Source organism: Rutidosis leptorrhynchoides, unplaced genomic scaffold (assembly GCF_046630445.1).
Source record: "Rutidosis leptorrhynchoides isolate AG116_Rl617_1_P2 unplaced genomic scaffold, CSIRO_AGI_Rlap_v1 contig89, whole genome shotgun sequence".
Lineage (NCBI taxonomy): Eukaryota > Viridiplantae > Streptophyta > Magnoliopsida > Asterales > Asteraceae > Rutidosis > Rutidosis leptorrhynchoides.
The window spans coordinates 54900-74750 of record NW_027266881.1 but is presented as its reverse complement, the minus strand read 5'-3'; the positions used below and the strand labels follow the sequence as shown (position 1 = coordinate 74750).

General features: G+C 33.0%; 1 protein-coding gene across 1 annotated transcript; it reads right to left on the bottom strand.

Moving 5' to 3' along the window:
• Nucleotides 1-7599: 7599 nt before the first annotated feature.
• Nucleotides 7600-15031, bottom strand: LOC139885235 (agamous-like MADS-box protein AGL70). Its single transcript, XM_071869169.1, has 9 exons — nt 14847-15031; nt 9904-9979; nt 9540-9562; nt 9374-9467; nt 9064-9116; nt 8463-8562; nt 8112-8153; nt 7921-7962; nt 7600-7749 (listed from the first exon to the last, which is right to left on the bottom strand). Exons 1-9 carry the CDS (start codon nt 15029-15031, stop codon nt 7600-7602), a joined length of 765 nt encoding a protein of 254 aa, XP_071725270.1.
• Between the last annotated feature and the right edge of the window lie 4820 nt (nt 15032-19851).

The window sequence follows — 19851 nt, the reverse complement described above, 5'->3', positions numbered from 1 at the left end:
CACTTCTGAAATTAAGAAAATCCTTCCTAAGATAAAAAGAAAAATTCTTAGTAGCTATTGTATAGAAGAAGGGAGTAGAAGAATAAAGCAAGCATATTATAACAGAGATTATATGGGTGGCCACTTTTTATGGAACGAATATGAATCCCAATAAAGTTTGTAAATGAAAAATAAATTATTAATTATACTGTACTCTTTTTTTTTCTTTTTTCTTTTTGTTTTTTGAGTTATACTGTACTCATTAAACTAACTAATTCAACATTTCATGATTTTTAGATTTTATTTATGAGTTAACTTTTTGAATTTATAAATATGGATTTGTGTAATAGACAAATGTTTTTAAATAAATTTAAAAGAAATTAAAAAAATATTATAATACTATATGTTAATAGCCTGAAGCCCATGGTCTTCCAGCCCAACTCAGCTACTGAAGCGCATTTGGTTCCAACTTCTAGTGCACTACAACCTGTAATAGTTATTCAGGCATCTGCACTACAATCTGTAACAGCACTATCTGTATATAATATGTAATAACTCATTTCATTATCTGTATAGCATTAACAAGCATTATTTTGTGTTTAATTAGTCATTGTAATATTGTATAAATTGAGATGCATAACTTAATGAAATTATAAATCATTCAAGCTAAACATACCTTGTTATGGTATCAAAACCACACGACTAATCGTCACCTTTTTTTTTTCCAATCCACCAGCCATGACTGATGTCAACACAACTATCTCTGCCCCATTCACCGCCACCAACATCATCACCATCAATCCAACAACACAAGCCCCTCTCAAACTCAATTCCGACAACTACATGTCATGGCACTTCCAGTTTTTAAACATATTCATCGGCTACGACCTCCTTGGTTTTCTTGATGGAACCAACCTATAACCTGAGCCAACCATTGTCACTGGCGATACAACAATCCCAAACCCTGCTCATGCACTTTGGGGTCGTCAATATCGTCTCATCTTAAGTGCAATCACCGGAGCTTTAACCCGACCATCATTCCATTCATCGCCTCTTGTACAACCTCCAAGGATGCCTGGGACAAGTTGGCCAAAATCTATGCCCAAGCTTCCCGGGCCAGAATCAAACGAGTTAAAGCTCAGCTCAAGAGCGTAACAAAAAGCGGAAAATCCATTACAGAATATATGCAAGCCATAAAAATACACACAGATCACTTAGTCCTTCTCAAGTCTCCAATGGATCAAGAAGACATAACTGACAGGATTCTAGAAGGTCTCGATGAATCTTACCGTCAGGTTATCACACAGGTCAATGCTAGAGATATGCCGATCTCATTTGATGAACTCCTTGAGAAGCTGATTCTTGCTGAAACAGAGATGCCGCAAGCACCACCTACTTACTATCCTGCATCCGCAAATTATGCCCATCGGTCCCATGGTAAGAATACAAACTCTTACAATAATACCTCTTGGCGTTCGCAGGGACCACAAAACAACACTTACCGATCGGCACAATCTCAATCAGCACCAACCAGCCAAGCTGCTCGCACTGCCACCCTGCCCAATAGAACCAGAGAACCACAACTAATCATAACTGGACGCAAAATAGACCAGCCACACGACCTTACCTTGGCAGGTGCCAAATCTGTTCCGTTGTCGGTCATAGTGCCAAGCACTGCCCGACATATCGCATTGTTCCTCAATCAATCGATAACTCTTCTACCTGGGCACCGTCTGCGAATTATGCAATTGCTGCTCAGCTTGTTACAAATGTCTCGCCATGGCTGCTCGATACTGGAGCCTCCCATCATGTCACCACCGACCTGAACAACCTGTCCATTCACAATCAATACAACGGCTCCGAAGACATCGTAATAGGTGATGGTACAGGTCTGTATATAAGCCATACTGGTAGCACAACTATTGCCACACAAGACAGAAAATTGATTCTCGATAATGTTCTTTGTGTACCGAAAATGCAAAAGAATCTATTATCCGTATATCAATTGTGTGCTACAAATAATGTTTCTATCGAATTCTCACCTGTTTCATTTTCTATGAAGGATCTTTTGATGGAAACTCCCATTCTCAGAGGCGTACCTAGAAATGGTGTTTATGAGTGGCCTATATCGACTCCCATTAGTGCTTGTCCAGTGTCTGCGTCGTCCATTAATTGGCATGCTAGGCTAGGTCATCCTGCAAAACCAATTGTAAAGACAATTCTATCTCAGTTTAATATTCAGTCAGAGTCTAATTTATTCGATGCATGCCATCAATACTGTAATTCATGTCATCTTCATAAGAGCCACAAGTTAGTTTTTTCAAAGTCAACTCTTAAGTCTGTAAAACCACTTGAAATCATTTTCTCTGATGTTTAGACTTCTCCATCTCTGTCTTTTGATAAATTTAAGTATTATGTTGTTTTCTTTGATCATTTTACACGATACACTTGGTTATATCCACTTGATCACAAATCAGAAGTAAAAAATATTTTTATACAATTTCAACCTTTAGTCGAAAATTTCTTTAACGCAAAAATTAAAATGTAATACAATGATAATGGTGGGGAATACTTGGCTTTAAAATCACACTTAACCACTCATGGCATCTCATTTTACACTACACCACCACATATACCAGAACATAATGGTCTTTCCGAAAGGAAACACCTTCACATAGTTGAAACAGGACTTACACTCCTATCCCATGCTAAGATGCCCATTAGTTACTGGTCTAAAGCATTTCAAGCAGCAGTATATTTAATAAATAGGATGCCAACACCAATTTTAGACATGCAAAGTCCATATTTCTGCCTATTTCAACAAAAACCAAACATTGCCAAATTAAGAGTGTTCGGCTGCCTATGTTACCCTTGGCTTAAACCCTATGCACGAGACAAACTAGATCCTAAGTCAAAACAGTGTGTCTTCCTAGGCTATTCATTGACTCAAAGTGGCTATATATGTCTTGATCCAGCTACATCTAAAATATATACCTCTAGACATGTTAGGTTCCTAGAATCAATTTTTCCATATCAAGAACTATCTAAGAAGAAGGAAACTGCACCTGATTACTCGACTGATCTCTGGATAACCCCGATCATTTCCCTATCTGTCCCGGTGTCTGAGATATCAGTTCCGCCACTCATTTCTCCATCCTCGGTACCTCCCTCTGACAATTCGAATTTTGCAGTTACTAGTGATTTTGCAGGACATGTAAATAGACAAAATATCGATCAGAATATACCTGAGTTGGACCCCGGACTGGCAGCAACATCTGCTGCTCCTACAGCCGGCACTTCCACTGCCCCTGCAGCCCCGATCTTGGTTGTCCCTACAATTCAAACCATTGCTGCTCCTGCAGTCCAGAATGCACATCCTATGACAACTCGTGGTAAAAACAACATTACCAAGCCCATTCAGAAGCTTTGTCTCTCCACGCAATTACGTGTCAATTCTGATTATGAACCTACAACTATCACTCAAGCATCCATATTGGCGTCAACCATGCTCAGATGAGTTCAATGCATTAGTGCAAAATGGTACCTGGAAACTTGTATCCCCAACTATAGCACCAAATTTGGTCGGCTGCAAATGGATTTTTCGGATAAAACGAAACTCATATGGGTCTGTGCACAGGTACAAAGCTCGACTTGTTGCAAAGGGCTTTCTTCAAAGACCTGACATAGATTTTTAGGAAACATTCAGTCCAGTTGTTAAATCTACAACAATTCGTATCATACTCAGCATAGCATTAACAAGTGGATGGCCTATGAAACAACTCGACGTGAATAATGCCTTTCTACAAGGTCCTCTCACAGAAAATGTATATATGGTACAACCACCTGGGTTCATCGATCAGGATCAACCAGACGCTGTTTGTCACTTGTAAAATGCCATTTACGGGCTTAAGCAAGCCCCAAGGGCGTGGTACCAGGCCTTGAAACAATTTTTACTCGATACAGGTTTCAAAAACTCTCACTCAAATGCATCATTATTTATTCATCAGACATCTCAAGCTACTCTCATATTAATTGTATATGTTGACGACATAATTATTACGGGCAGCAATTCTAGACTTGTCGAACAATATATTACAGTTCTAGCAACTAAATTCTCAATCAAAGACTTGGAATCTCTGAGCTACTTCTTAGGCATTGAAGTTGTGCCGAACTCAGAGGGTTTATTGCTTTCACAGCGGAAATATATTCAAGACATGCTTCATCATACAAATATGCTTGACTCACGACCTGTCGCTACTCCTATGGCAAGTTTACTTATATTGACTCTTCAATCGGGTACTACACTAACCGACTCGACTGACTATCGATAGATTATAGGAAGTTCGCAATACCTGCAACTGAGGAGGCCATATATTGCTTTCACCGTCAACAAGCTTTCACAATTCACGCATAATCCGACCACTGATCATTGGCTGGCTATGAAGTGACTCCTTCGTTATCTTGCTGGCATTATCAATGATGGTTTACAGCTTTTTCGCCACTCCAATTCGAGCTTGCATGACTTCACTGATCAGTCACGTTCCTCACTTCTTCAGGCCTATTCGGATGCCGATTGGGCTGGCGATAAAGACTCTTACCATTCTACCTGCGCCTATATCATATATCTTGGACAGAATCCAATTGCTTGGAGCTTCAAGAAACAAAAGTCTGTCGCTCGTTCGTCCACAGAGGCCGAGTACAAATCAGTGGCCAATACTGCCGCCGAGCTCGCCTGGATCTCTCATCTCCTCTATGAGCTCAAATGTCCGCCGCCGTGTGCTCCAATCGTCTATTGCGACAATATCGGCGCGACACAGCTCTCTTCAAACCCCGTCTTTCACTCACGGATGAAACACGTCGCCATCGATTACCATTTCATCAGAGAACGAGTTCAGTCCGACGAACTCCGTGTGGCGCACATCGCTGCCGCCGATCAAACAGCGGATACACTCACAAAGCCACTTTCTCGTTCTAGGTTTCTGGAGCTGAAGATCAAACTTGGGCTGCGAACAAGGCCGCCAGTTTGAGGGATCGTAATAGCCTGAAGCCCATGGTCTTCCAGCCCAACTCAACTACTGAAGCCCATTTGGTTCCAACTTCTAGTGCACTACAATCTGTAACAGCTATCCAAGCATCTGCACTACAACCTGTAACAGCACTACCTGTATACAACATGTAACAATTCATTTCATTATCTGTATAGCATTAACAAGCATTACTTTGTGTTTAATTAGTCATTATAATATTATATAAATTGAGATGCATAGATTAATGAAATTACCAAACATACCTTGTTATATATTAATCTTAATAAAATAATTATATGTTAAGTGAAAATCATTGTGTAATCTTTAGCAAATCAAAAGCATCCACTTCATACATTTATCCATAGAATTTTCTCTTTTGGTTGGATAATGAATGGAATAATTATGAGAGAATATAGAAGTCAAAGCGACATGTAAGTGGTGTTGGCGTGATTAAGTTAGCTTGAGGTAATCAAATTACAAATTAAAGCCATGGAAACATCTTAAGATTGTTGTCTAGTGTTGCCTCACACTCCACTATCACAAGCTAGTTTTAATTTTTTATAAAACTATTTCAGGGGCAAAGAGATTTACACAAGAACATAAAAATAATAATATCAAATTATCTTTGGTCACCTAAAATGGCTGTTTTGATTTTCTTCCCAATCCTAATTTTAGGTATATGACGAATGCCTACCGTTATGGGTCGCCATTTGAGAATCTCGATTCTTGGTTCAACATATTTAGATTATATTTGGACGTTGGGGAATAGGTAGAATGATGTGTATATATATATTTGGCATAAATGAAAATTGAAAGTTGAAATGTATACAATATTGTCTATAACACTTACTATTTTATTTATTTTGGAGAGCTAAGTGTTTCATGTGAGATTGTCGATTAATTGATACGATTTAACTTTATAATTTTATTTAATAAAATTGATACGATTCAAACTATTCGATCAAAATCCACCCTCGAAGTCGATTGGAGAAGTACTGAAGTGTTTGAATCGATCAAACTCCACCCTCGAAGTCGATTGGTGAAGTACTGAAGTTACAAATTTTCAAACCATATGGATTAATAATCCGGATGATGAAAAAGAAAAATATTAAGATAAATAGTTACACTAAACTTGCCAGGTCATCGTCCTAGCGCTGACGGTGACGGTTATGGGTTTACTAGAGTAAGGTAACGGACGTAACGCGGTGAAAGACAAGCCATGTGGTCCACTATGCTGACCAGTCAAGTCTCCATGTTGTACTGTTTTATTTTATTTATTACAACCTCAAAATTAAAACACTTCCTTCCAAAAGCACCGCCCATAATTTCCGCTCATCTCTTTCCTTACTCTGTTTCACAAACATATCGTCACTATTACTACTTTACTACTTCTTCTTCAATTTACCTTTTTCCTGAAATAAATAGAGAAAAAATCAGAACCAGAGAGAGAAATTAAGCTTAAAAGAAGCAAGAAACTGGCGGATTGGGTCCCAGTCTTCTTCAATTTAAAACGGATGAAAGCTGCAAAGCGACTTCCCACTCGATCAATCTACTTAATCTGTGAGTTTGAATCAAAGAGTGTACCGAGAAATTGATATTAAAGACAAGAAATCTTTATTTTGATTCATTGCTAATTATGATTCTTTTTGTCCACCGAAAGTCTTAACACTCTAATTAAGTCTTAACTACAAATTAACTTTTGTTCGTTTAACTCTAGATCTATAATAGAGTAAGTGTTTGATTGATATTGAGAATTATATATATATATATATATGATCGAAAGGATAGTGATCGATGCTGAAAAACACTCTATAAAATATTAATTACTTTCATGTGTTTTATATTTTGAAGTTCACTCAAATAAACATATTATATGCATCTATTAATAGATATCCGTATAAATAAACTTTTACAAACTCAAAATATAGAGAGTGTATTTTAATCTATAATCTGATTTGAGGATATACCCAACTATATATGCTATATGACTCGGGTGATTTACGAGGTCTATATTTCGATATCTGCTTGGATGCCGGATACTCAAATATCCAATTAGACAAGCCTGTTTCGGATACAGATACATGTATTCGAAAACAATTGGATACCCGACGTATTACCATCCATGCTCGTCTTGCAGTACTGTCTAATTTGAACTCAGTTTTATGCTAAATTCGTATAGTTTCTAAGCAATATTGCAATGCAATAAAGTTTTCACAGAAATATATTCCAAAGTGGACGAATATTTTCCTATATATAATAAGTACAAGTATAATATCTTAAGATTTTGGATTTTTCTTCAAAATTCCTAACCTCATCTGCATTATCTCAATAATAGTGTAGTAATAAACATGTAGTAATACGACTCAGGCGCATATATACTCGATTAATTATACATAATATCCGATAGGAAGATAATCACGTTTAAGTTCTAACAATATATGTATAGGCAACAAAAGCAGACACTGATTATTGGCATATATCATCCAGTCTCATAAGTTTACCTGGTTATTTCCTACGATACAATACAATACCGTTTTAGTAGTTATACACCCCTTTACTCGGAGTGATTTAGTAATTTCAAGCCATTTCGACATTACGATGTTTGCTGTGGTTGAGAGGCATTGCTGTTATTGCCCAAATTATCATCGTCGTCATCGTCGTGGACGGTGTTTCTAGGAATTCCAAACTCGAAATTAAGATTAGGGCCCTGAGGTTCACTGTTTCCTTGGAGCAAGGCTACAATCTGTAGAATCCATTCAGCGTTACTTAGTCTATTAACACGTAGCATAATAAATCATTTAAGTAATAAGGGTCGTGAGATCATTTTTCCAGCCACCAATCATTTATTTAATATTCTCACGATACTTGCCGGTAATCAAAATGACTATAATTTTAAAACAAATTAACTTGTTACCTCCTCTGCAATTGAATTGTTTTCACATGCCATTTGTTTCTCCTGCAAATCAATTAAAAAATGTTAAGCTTACGTGTATTTATTTTACCTCGGAGAAAATCTGCCGACCAAAACTGATTCGATTTGAAGTCAGGCCGGCCGGTTGGTTTTGGGTTCTTAGAAACTAATAAAACTGAACTATCACTGCACACCTTGTCGTGAAGCATAGCCACTGATTTCATCATCACTTGTGTCTGCGTGTGATTTAAAACGTCAGTATTCCACTCAAATAACTCAACAACAACAAGCATCAACAACAACAAGCATCGATATTACCGTGTAGAATCGGTCATATGAATCATCAATTTTTAAATATAAAATCTATGTATTACTTACATATCGTGAAAATATATATACAATATATATAATAGAAACATAAAAACATTGATAAAATTGTACTAATCTACGATTAAAATATCTAACCCCGAATGACTCGACGATTTTTTTTTCCAGTAATTTCGTAAGGAGATATTGCATGGAATTTACAATTATGGCAAATATACCTTTTTGGCCCTGGTTTGTCTTAATGCAGAATCCAATTGCCTCTCATATTGAGCAAGCTGTACTATGTTTAGCTCTTTAATTTCTAGCTCCTGGAGGCACCTGCAAATGCAAGCAAGATATGAAAATCACGAGAGGTAATTAAGCCTATAATTAGGAAAGTAAGATAATATCGACACTTCTTAGTTCAGTTCTTCATTCATACTACTCTCTCCATCTCAAAATACATGATGTTTTAAATTTTGTAAAACATCATGTATTTTGAGACAGAAATAGTATTCTTTTATGTTTTATTCCTGATATTTTTGCTACTTCGGATGGCATGTATCCAAATAAGACTCTTATATTTTTGATACTTTTATTGTAATTTGCCCTGCTACTTTGGTTGTGGAGATATTTTCGCACATAGGATTTTTATATAGTTTCGAAGACTAGGACTTTCATTCGGAGTACATCTCAATTGACAAGACCAAACTCGACAACTAATTTTTATTAATAATAAAGTTTTCCTCTTTTATATTAAAAAAATAGATAAAAAATTAAGTCTATAATTAATATGACCATCAAAATAAAATAAAAAATGAGCATGCACTTTCTTATAACCTTTGCATCAGCTGTAGAAGGTTTGTGTTTTCCCAAAGACCTTCATAAGGATTCTGCAAATTTCATATACCCAAAAATAAAATATTGAACTTATCTGATAAAAACATTCTAGGAAGGATCTGATTTTTGACAAACATAAACCACAAAAATATCATCATTTTCTAACAAAGATACGAAATTTACTAACAATACGTGGTTTTAGGACACATAACCCAGCATTTGATACTAAAATGTCTAGAATAAAATGTTATCTATTCCTTAAAATAGAGTGATTTGAGTTCAAAAGCAGACCAAATAAGTAGATAATCACCAAAAGACCGAAATAAAACCATTGTGCTAACCGATATGGCCTGTCACCAAGAAGTACACATTGGAGGGTCCTAAAACCAGAATTAGCAGAATCTCTGGAACAACACATCATTTTGTAACTATGAAGTGATCAAATATTCTATAAGATAATCTCTGGAACAACGCACATTGATCCATTGATATCGTCTTTCTAACACAGTATTGAAGCCGAGATTAGAAATACAACTGTTGATTTGTTCAATGACTAAATTATCAGGATTCTCATATAACAAAAATCAAAACCACATCTTTAACCTCAGCTAGAAGTGTACAAAATTAAAATATTGACATTTTAGGGTGTCAAAGCAACTAACCATGATTATTAAGAAATTCTTCTATTTAATTCACTAACAGCCAACGAAAAATTGACTTGTATCAATTATCAATTTTTGTCATTTTTAGAGCTAAGGGTGTGTTCTGTGTATAGTTTTTTTTCCCTTTAATGAAGGTTGATTTTAGAACCTCTGCAAAATTTTCTCATTATGTAATTACCTTGATTTCAACATTCTTGCTGGTGGAACCTCCATTGTTTGAGGACACTTGATAACGATCAATGATTGTCTTCATACTGTGCCATAAACAAGATTAAAGAAATGATTATTCTAATTATCTTCTTTAATAAGAAATAAGGAGCAAACAGAAGAGTTGATTGTCAATACATGCATTTTGATATAACAGAGACTACATACTCAACCTAAAGAAATAAGGAATACTCAATTAATTTTTACGCTAATGCAATTTAGCCAAACAACAAAACAATAGACAGAATGATATTTCTTTAATTAAATGAATAACAAAGAGTTATAGTAAAAGCAGATATATGCACATAAAAGTTAGGCCGATATTTGTTGAAATGCACAAAAACAGAATTTATAGGCCTAATTTAAATACCACCTCCATCCGGAAATGTATTTCCGGACAGAAGGAATAATCAGTCCCTAAAGAGTGCATTTTACGAGGTGCACTAATTTCTTTTAAGCTAAAAAGCATTTGCTAGCATACAAGGAAACTATAATTTCGAAAAGAATCACTTCAAGCTCTTTGAACCTCGCTGCAATGTAGGATAAAACCACTTATAACATGAAAGTACTTTAACTAGAAAAATGCCACAATGTAGGAATAACCTATTCCACAATATATAAATTAAATAGCTCACCTTAACTCATAGTTTTCCATTCACGCTTGTACCATATTTTCACAAAGGCAAAAGGGTTATTTATTACGATTCGAACCCTTGACCAAAAAGTGATTCGAATCCTTGACCAGAAAGTAATAATCTTACCGTACTATGAGGTCAACCAACAAAACAACAATTTTATTATCACCTCAAAAAGAATTCTTCATATTTATATGTTAAAATCATGTACTTGCATAAATGAACTAGTACTACTTACTATATTGATTATATCAAAGTTGGGACTTGGGATGACCCAACTTCACAACAAATACTCTATTTATTGATAAGAAAAAAAGTCTAACTCTTTGAATAAGCTTGATTCTTTGAAAAGTTTTTTCAACATTTCAAAAAAAAATACACATCTTTTTCATGTAAAAGATAAGAAGTGACATGTAAAGCACAAAACATTCATAAATAGTCAGATTGAGAGAAGACGATGTGTATACATCATAGTGAGGCTGGAAAAACTAGAGTTTTGGATGATGAGGGGCAATGGTCTTATTTTTTCTGTTCATGAAGCCATTGAAAAATTTATTTGGCTTCAAAAATGTGTTCAGAAATTATTTTTCAGAAGATCCTCAATCAAGATTTTTGCATGAGTTATCTAAATAAACTAGTTTTATATGATATATATCGTCTTGGAAATTAATTATAGTAGGATATATATATATTGTGCAGTGATAAATTTTCCTACAATATTAAAATCCTTAATATTTTGGGATTAATATTTATTCTCCTGTTCTATGCTAGAGTCATGATTATCTAAATGTTGGGGCTGCATTATGTATGTGATGAAGGAAAAGAAAAGCATGATAGTGTAAAAATAATGTATGAGCTGTCAATACATGAAGATAAATGTAGTATATAAGTGTCTAAGGTTTAGTGGATGGTGGTGCGGTGGCCATATATTCATATTTATATATATATAGAATAAATTTTTTTGTCAGGAAAATGTCTGTACATTTGAGTACTCGACGGTTTTATCCAAAAAATCTTTCACAAAGAAGAATTGCCTTGCAATGACTCAATGTTAGAGGAAAATAATTAAGTTATTTAATAAGATAACTTTAAAAAAAAGTTATTTAATATGATAATTATATGATGTAGGATGTTAAATTAATATAATTTATCTATCATAATATATTTATTATGAGAGTGAGTGTTAGCCGATTAGAATTGAAATTATATAAAAAATTGTGTGCACCCACTATAACTAAAAAAATTATGCGATCAAAAAAGATTCAAGGCTAATTTCTTAAAGGAAAAATATAGTTTACTGATCATAATATATGAGAGTGAATGTTAGTCGATTAGAATTGAAATTATAGAAAATACTAAACTTTCATATAAAAAAAGATTATGTTTTATATTTTTAGATTCGTCCAAATAAATATGTATTTATGAAAAATTATTGACTAAATAGGTGTACGTATAAATGAACTTAAGAATATATGGAAAAAAAATCGTCTATTTTGATACGGAAGGAGTATTATTAACCATCTCATATTAAGATGGTTAGACATATTGATTAGAGTATGAAAAAGCATGGATAGAGGCTGGAAGGGAAAAAAAACAGAGAGAAAATGAGAAACAATAGAAGCTCATGTGAAAGTAACTAAGAAAAATTGAAGGATCGATTTGGATAGAAGGATCGGTTTAATCAAATTGCATTATAGGATTTAGTGTTTGGTGCAAGTGAAGATTGAGAACATATCAGGTTAGGAATACGAGAATTGGCACCGACTTTGAGAATTAATTAAGATAATACTAGTTTACCTACATAAAAAAAATTGGAGTTGGTATTTGGTGGAAAGTTTTAAATGGATGTGGAATACAAAATAATTTTTTACGCCTAGCTTTTCCATTTACATTGATTTTTTATATCTTAATTTTTTTAATAGTTACATTGTTAGTGTGCGGACAGCGCGACTCGAAACTTTGACCTCCCTATTTGAGGAAGGGACCACACCACTGTTTATATCTTAATTTAGACCTGATTTTAGGAAAGTTTAGATTCATACCTTTTAGCATGAAAATAATTAAATAAACATCTAAGTGGAGAATAATACTATTTCAATTTTTAGAGACTATAACAAGTTCATAACTCAAAAATGCATCATAAAAGTTAAGAAGCCCAAACCTTTACGATGTGAGACAAATGGGCTCAAATAGAATTCAAATTAAACATTTGGGTTTTAAATTGTAAACCACAAAATGTGAATTTCATTAGATAGATAAAGTATTAACAGTTAAATTCACAAATGGTCACCCTACAAGAAAATACATACCGATTATATGCCGAAGGAAGGTTTCCTTAGTCAGCTTTTCAAAGTAATTGTAGAGATTCTAGAGTAAAAACAACTTACAGGTTTAACACCCCCAAACATATAAAAACCGGTCAGCATGGCTAAAAATAGAGAGAGCCGACGAACCAGCTTGGAATGAATCCCTGCAAGGCATCGATCGATCCACGAACTGCAAAATTTTAAGGTCCTTAAAATAGTTTCACGAGCTCGATTAGTGAACGTTGAAGAACTAGAGCTAGCCCGGAAGTTTGCAACCAGGCAAGAATAAGAGTCAAGAAGAAGAAGCTAGTAACCATCTGTGAGCAATATTTCCACAAAAAAAGTCAGATTTATAATGTATAGTGTCTATTAATTTGATCTTTTATGTTTCTTTTCCATTTCGAAAAATTAAAAACGATAAATTCAAAGATAATATTTTTTCAAAAAACTTAAGACAAACTAAGATCAAAAGATAATATTCTAATAATTAGTCTCTCGGTCTTTAATTACTTGTCACTTTTCCTTTCCTATACAAAATACATAAGAAGAATAACAAGTAATTAGGGATAAAGGTAGTATAAAGTAAAACGACCACATCTGCACACTTGTTTTCTAATCAGGTTGGACATTCTACTAGTAATATCAATATATCAACCTAGGAAAAGAGCTTAACCACAGAATGTAAAAAACATTTCATTTTTCATTTATCAAAATCAATAAATGATTTCCAGCTAAAATAAAAAAAATGATAAACCCCAATATTAATGCGTTAAGGCTCCATGTTTACAGGGGTGTGGGGAGGATAAAAATGATAAACCTGAGAGGTTCAAACGAGGAAAGGTTTAAGAATGGATACCTAGACGATGTGTATGCGGATCAACTCATCAAATTTGCATTAAGGCTTTTGGTTTAAGAGTATGGGAGGATATTATTTTTGTGACTCGAACCCAACTATACACAATCATGCGTTAAACCCTAAACTATATATATATACTTCGTTACACCGATCTAGTGGACTACATAGCGAGCACCATTGCTCCTTCTAGCGGCCCACAAATACAAAGGAATTGTTTGTTGCCCTTCATCCAAGCAACGTATACTTTTGTTTGTATTCTAAATAACTCCCACTCCCACCGACTCAACTTCTAAGATTTTTGAATAAATAAATATAAATTAAGAATGATGATTTCATCACATGACTCAAGAAGCTAATCGAGATTTATTACGCAAGGCTTTGTCAATCTATGGAAATAGAGGATCCAGCAGTATAAAATCATACTATATAACAATAGCACATCGAATCATATTTTAGTATTACCAGCTGGTATTTAATTATTTTCCCAAAGAAGATAATATCAGAAGTTTGGCTTTTGAAGCAAACCAAAGCCGCATACTACATACAAATGGCGAGAAAAAATTGGTTTGCACCGCTTAAAAAAATTGAACTTCCCCAGAAAATAGAAACGATTTCTATAATTAACGAAAAAGGTAGTTACATATATAGTATATACTAATTATAGAAACATTACTCTATTTTTGGCCAATCAAAGCTTGAAAGCTCGCAAATGGACACATCTCATGAAGTCACTTTTAGTTCATGCTATAAAAAAATATGCATCAAAACTGACAGCTAAATTCTGATTGGTTAATGAAAAATCAACGACTTTATTTCCCAAATTGGAAATAAAAATCTGAAATCTGATTCGTTCGTCACCCAAGATCATAGGACAAACGAAAAATAAAATTAAAATTGGAAAAAAAAAATAAAGCAGAAACGAATCGAGGAACGAAATCAGCATCGTTGAAAGATCAAACCAGGTAGAAATGATCGATATGTTAATGGAAATCGAGTTAGTGGTCTAGATATAGAATCAGATGGTGAAATTAGGGATTCCGAGAAAATCAGACGGTGAAATTAGGTTTTTAAATTAAAAAAAATAACGTACGGAGATCGGAGTTGGAGAAAGGCTTACCTTTCACCGGACGGGAACTCGTAGACCCTGCCTCTGCCGGAGAAGATGATAAGAGCGGCGTCGACGTCGCAAAGAACAGAGATCTCTTGAACTTTCTTCATCAAACCTTTCCTTCTCTTTGAAAAAGTGACTTGACGGCTGCTTTTGTCTTCGATTCTCTTCATCTCAACTTTGCCTCTCCCCATTTTTTTCGATCTATTCTCAGAAAAAACCCTAACCCTAGCGATTCTCCTATATCTCGATTCGTCTTATATGGAGGAGGACTGAACGAGCTTTTCATATAAGTTAGAATCTCGATCGAACAAGAAAACAAACGAAATAAATCTGAAATATAATTAGTTTTTTTTGGAGTATCTGATACTGTTTCTAGCTATTTCAATCTCAATAATATTAATAATAATAATAACTTTCGTCAAAAATTAAAATTCATTTTCTTAAATTCATTGTTTATAGATATTTTTTGCATCAAAAAAAAATATACTTTAAAGCTATTACTGACTTGCTGCTAGTAATATGTCGATGATGTTATTCGAGAATACCTATGATTTTTATTTTGTTCGGAGGGTATTAGTTTCATCGGAAAATTATTAAAATGACGGACATTAATTACCTCACCCATTTAATTTCTTAATAATAATTTAACCCGTACATTATCAGTAATGTCTACAGCTTTTTGCTTTTGGACTTCATAGTTTGAAGGATTGAATTTTAATCTAGAAATGATCGGCAGCTAATACATTTCGACTCGACCATCTTAATTAAATTTCTAATAAAATTCATTTTTATTAAAGAAAGAATATATTTGTGATGGATTGAATATTTATTTTCTGGTTTATTAGGATAATTTAATTAATTAAATTACAAATTGAAATAAAGCAAAAACTTGGATTTTTTTTTTTTTTTTTGACAATTAAAAACTTGGAAATTACAAGGATTGGGTTTTAATTTTTTTTGACAATTAAAGGGTCTTCAAATATTTCATTGATATTCAATAAGGAAATGGAAGAAAATTGTGTTTATGACTTAATTAAAGTTTTTGTTTGTCCTACTAGAAAATAAAATAGAATAAAATATATATAACACCCTTGTATAAATTGATTAACATAAAGAAGAATATTGATTTTTTTTATGGCTTTAGAAATATATTTTTGAATGGAAATAAAATAAAAATGAAATAAATGAAGTTAATGATGGGCATGAATAAAATCTTATGAGAGATTGAGAGCAAGTAGAAATTAAAGGGTCGACCGTCAAGATGAGATGGAGATCGATATCAATTGGAAAGAAATTTAGAATTACTAGTGATATTTATGTTGTAGACTTGCTCTATGACCATCACACCAGCTATAATATGGAATTCCAAAATAAAATGATGAAAGCTTAGCTGCTGCTTTAGGATTCTAGAATAGGGAAACATGGGATAGTCATATTTTTATCATTTTGAACTTCTGAACTAGAATAATCATGATTCTACAATTAAAGCGGTTGCCCAACTATTAAGAAAACTTAGTTTTAATTTTAGAGTATATCTTTTTTTCTCACTAGATCCTTGTTAGTATAAGGAAAATCACTTCCTATCACAAGTCAACAAGAAATACTCTAAAATTAAAAATAAAGTAGCTGGAAAAATAAAAATTCAAATTTAAGTTCGAATCAAACAGATTGAAAAACAACACGAAATGACAATCAAAGCAATGTCCTCATGATTCAATATTTTTAAAAGAAATTAAATTCGACTCATGATTAATTAACATGAGAAATTTAGAGATAGAGTATATTAAGAACATAAAAAAAATGAAATAAAGATAGGAAATCACAAAAAATTAAGATAAAATAAAGATTGATGATTTCATCACATGACTCAAGAAGCTAATCGAGATTTATTAAGCAAGGCTTTGTCAATCTATGGAAATAGAGGATGCAGCAGTATAAAATCATACTATATAACAATAGCACATCGAATCATATTTTAGTATTACCAGCTGGTATTTAATTATTTTCCCAAGATAATATCAGAAGTTTGGCTTTTGAAGGAAACCAAAGCCGCATACTACAAATGGCGAGACAAAATTGGTTTGCACCGGTTAAAAAAATTGAATTTCCCCAGAAAATAGAAACGATTTCTATAATTAATTCAAGCATAAGAACGAAAAAGGTAGATACATATATAGTATATACTAATTATAGAAACATTACTCTATTTTTGGCCAATCAAAGCTCGAAAGCTCGCAAATGGACACATATCATGAAATCACTTTTAGTTCATGCTAGAAAAAAATATGCATTCAAACTGACAGCTAAATTCTGATTGGTTAATGAAAAATCAACGACTTTATGTCCCAGATTGGAAATAAAAATCTGAAATCTGATTCGTTCGTCACCCAAGATCATAGGACAAACGAAAAATAAAATTAAAATTGGAAAAATCAAGCAGAAACGAATCAAGGAATGAAATCAGCATCGTTGAAAGATCAAACCTGGTAGAAATGATCGATATGTTCATGGAAATCGAGTTAGTGGTCTAGATATAGAATCAGATGGTGAAATTAGGGATTCCGAGAAAATCAGACGGTGAAATTAGGTTTTTAAATTAAAAAAAATAACGTATGGAGATCGGAGTGGGAGAAAGGCTTACCTTTCACCGGACGGGAACTCGTAGACCCTGCCTCTGCCGGAGAAGATGATAACAGCGGCGTCGACGTCGCAAAGAACAGAGATCTCTTGAACTTTCTTCATCAAACCTTTCTTTCTCTTTGAAAAAGTGACTTGACGGCCGCTTTTGTCTTCGATTCTCTTCATCTCAACTTTGCCTCTCCCCATTTTTTTCGATCGATTCACAGAAAAAACCCTAACCCTAGCGATTCTCCTATATCTCGATTCCTCTTATATGGAGGAGGACTGAACGAGCTTTGCATATACGTTAGAATCTCGATCGAACAAGAAAACAAACGAAATAAATCTGAAATATAATTAGTTTTTTTTGGAGTACCTGATACTGTTTCAATCTCAATAATAATAATAATAACTTTTGTCAAAAATTAAAATTCATTTTCTTAAATTCATTGTTTATAGATTATTTTTTGCATTAAAAAAGATATTTTTAAGCTATTAATGATTTTCTGCTGGTAATATGTCGATGATGTTATTCAAAAATATCTAAGATTTTTTTTTTGTTTGAAGGGGTATCAGTTTCATCCGAAAATTATTAAAATGACGGACATTAATTACCTCACCCATTTAATTTCTTAATAATAATTTAATCAGTACATTATCATTAATGTCTACCGCTTTTTACTTTTGTACTTCATAATTTAAAAGATTAGTTTTTAATCTAGAAATGATCGGCTGCTGATACATTTCAACTTGATCATCTTAATTAAATTTCTAATAAAATTCATTCTTTATTAAAAAAAGAATATATTTGTGATGGATTGAATATTTATTTTCTGGTTTATTAGGATAATTTAATTAATTAAATTACAAAAATTGAAATAAAGCAAAAATTTGGATTTTATTTATTTTATTTTATTTGACAATTAAAAACTTGGAAATTACAAGTAAAAATTATTACTACTACTTCATTTCGTACTAATAAATTGCTTTCGTAATCTGAATCTTTCCATATACTACTTCCAGACTGTGCAATTTACGACCACATATATTGTATATGGGGACCACATGACATTGGATACAATCAAGTGCGGTGAGGACCATAAAAAGACAAATGACTCATAAGGATTCTCAGCCGTCTGATTCATTTAATGTACGTACTCGATTAATTCTCCTTTTTCTTTTTATGTTCCATTAATTATTATCCTTTTATGTAGAAGAAATTCGTCCCAAGGTCATAGTCCAGATATATTTTGTTTGATGTAATTCATATCCACGATGAATATTTGGTAACGATGAGAGTAGTGATATTTATACTTTGAGTGACGCATTATGACTTTATAAATTTATAAAACTAATTTTATCTCATTTTCATCTCAAAATACATTATTCGGTTGAATTATGTTAAAAAAAATTGATATGAAGAAATAATTTATAATTGACCTTCCTATATATTTGAATAATTGTCGTTTTGATTTTTTAAATGAATCTAAAAAATAAAAATGATATTAATGTAAAGACGGAAGAAGTAGTATATAAATTTCGAAAAGAAAAAGAAATATGTATATAATATGAGGAAATGATATAGAATGGAGCGAAAAAGACGTAAATTACACGCTGAATTTGTATTTGTATTATTTAACATGAAAAAAAATAGAAAGATTATTTGTATATTTTCGGGGGAAAAAATTGGGGAGTATTAAATACTCTATTTATCAAATAAACTATTCTAAAGCATAAATAAATAAAATTAAAAAAAAAAAAAAAAAAAAAAAAAAAAAACTATTCTACTGTTGAAGATATTTTATGAGTTGAAATTTTTATTGGCTTTGTACTTTGGTGACACCAATTTTCGGAAAATCTATATTAATATATTAATGAGAGTGAAGTCCCCACAGCTTATTATTGAATAACAGCTCTTTTAGTGCTTATAACTACTATGAGTTGGGTATACGTGCTTTATGGTCTTAATAAGACGAGGTAGAGTGAAAGATTTATCAGGTGTGAAATCCCATTATATTCGAGGAGTCAAGGATTTGCTGAGAATTCCGGATCGAAGTATATATTAACGATGAATACATTCTGAAATACTGTTTAAAATTTTGACACATGGCAAATTTTTAAAACATAATTTTTATGTTCAAACAATCCGTGCATTGCACGGGTCTTTTAATAAAAGTAGTACTAGTATCGAAAACTTTTTATATAAGAGCCATGAAAGTCCTTAAACTATGACCGAAATCATATATGGATCCATAACATTACACTTAGATTCTTTAACTGTGCCTTTGTCTAACAAGCGGATCCCCAAACGTTAAAAATGTCAATACGGCGTTATGTCAACTAACTATGTTTACATCGTAATTTAACGACTGAAAAATGTAAAACAGATGAA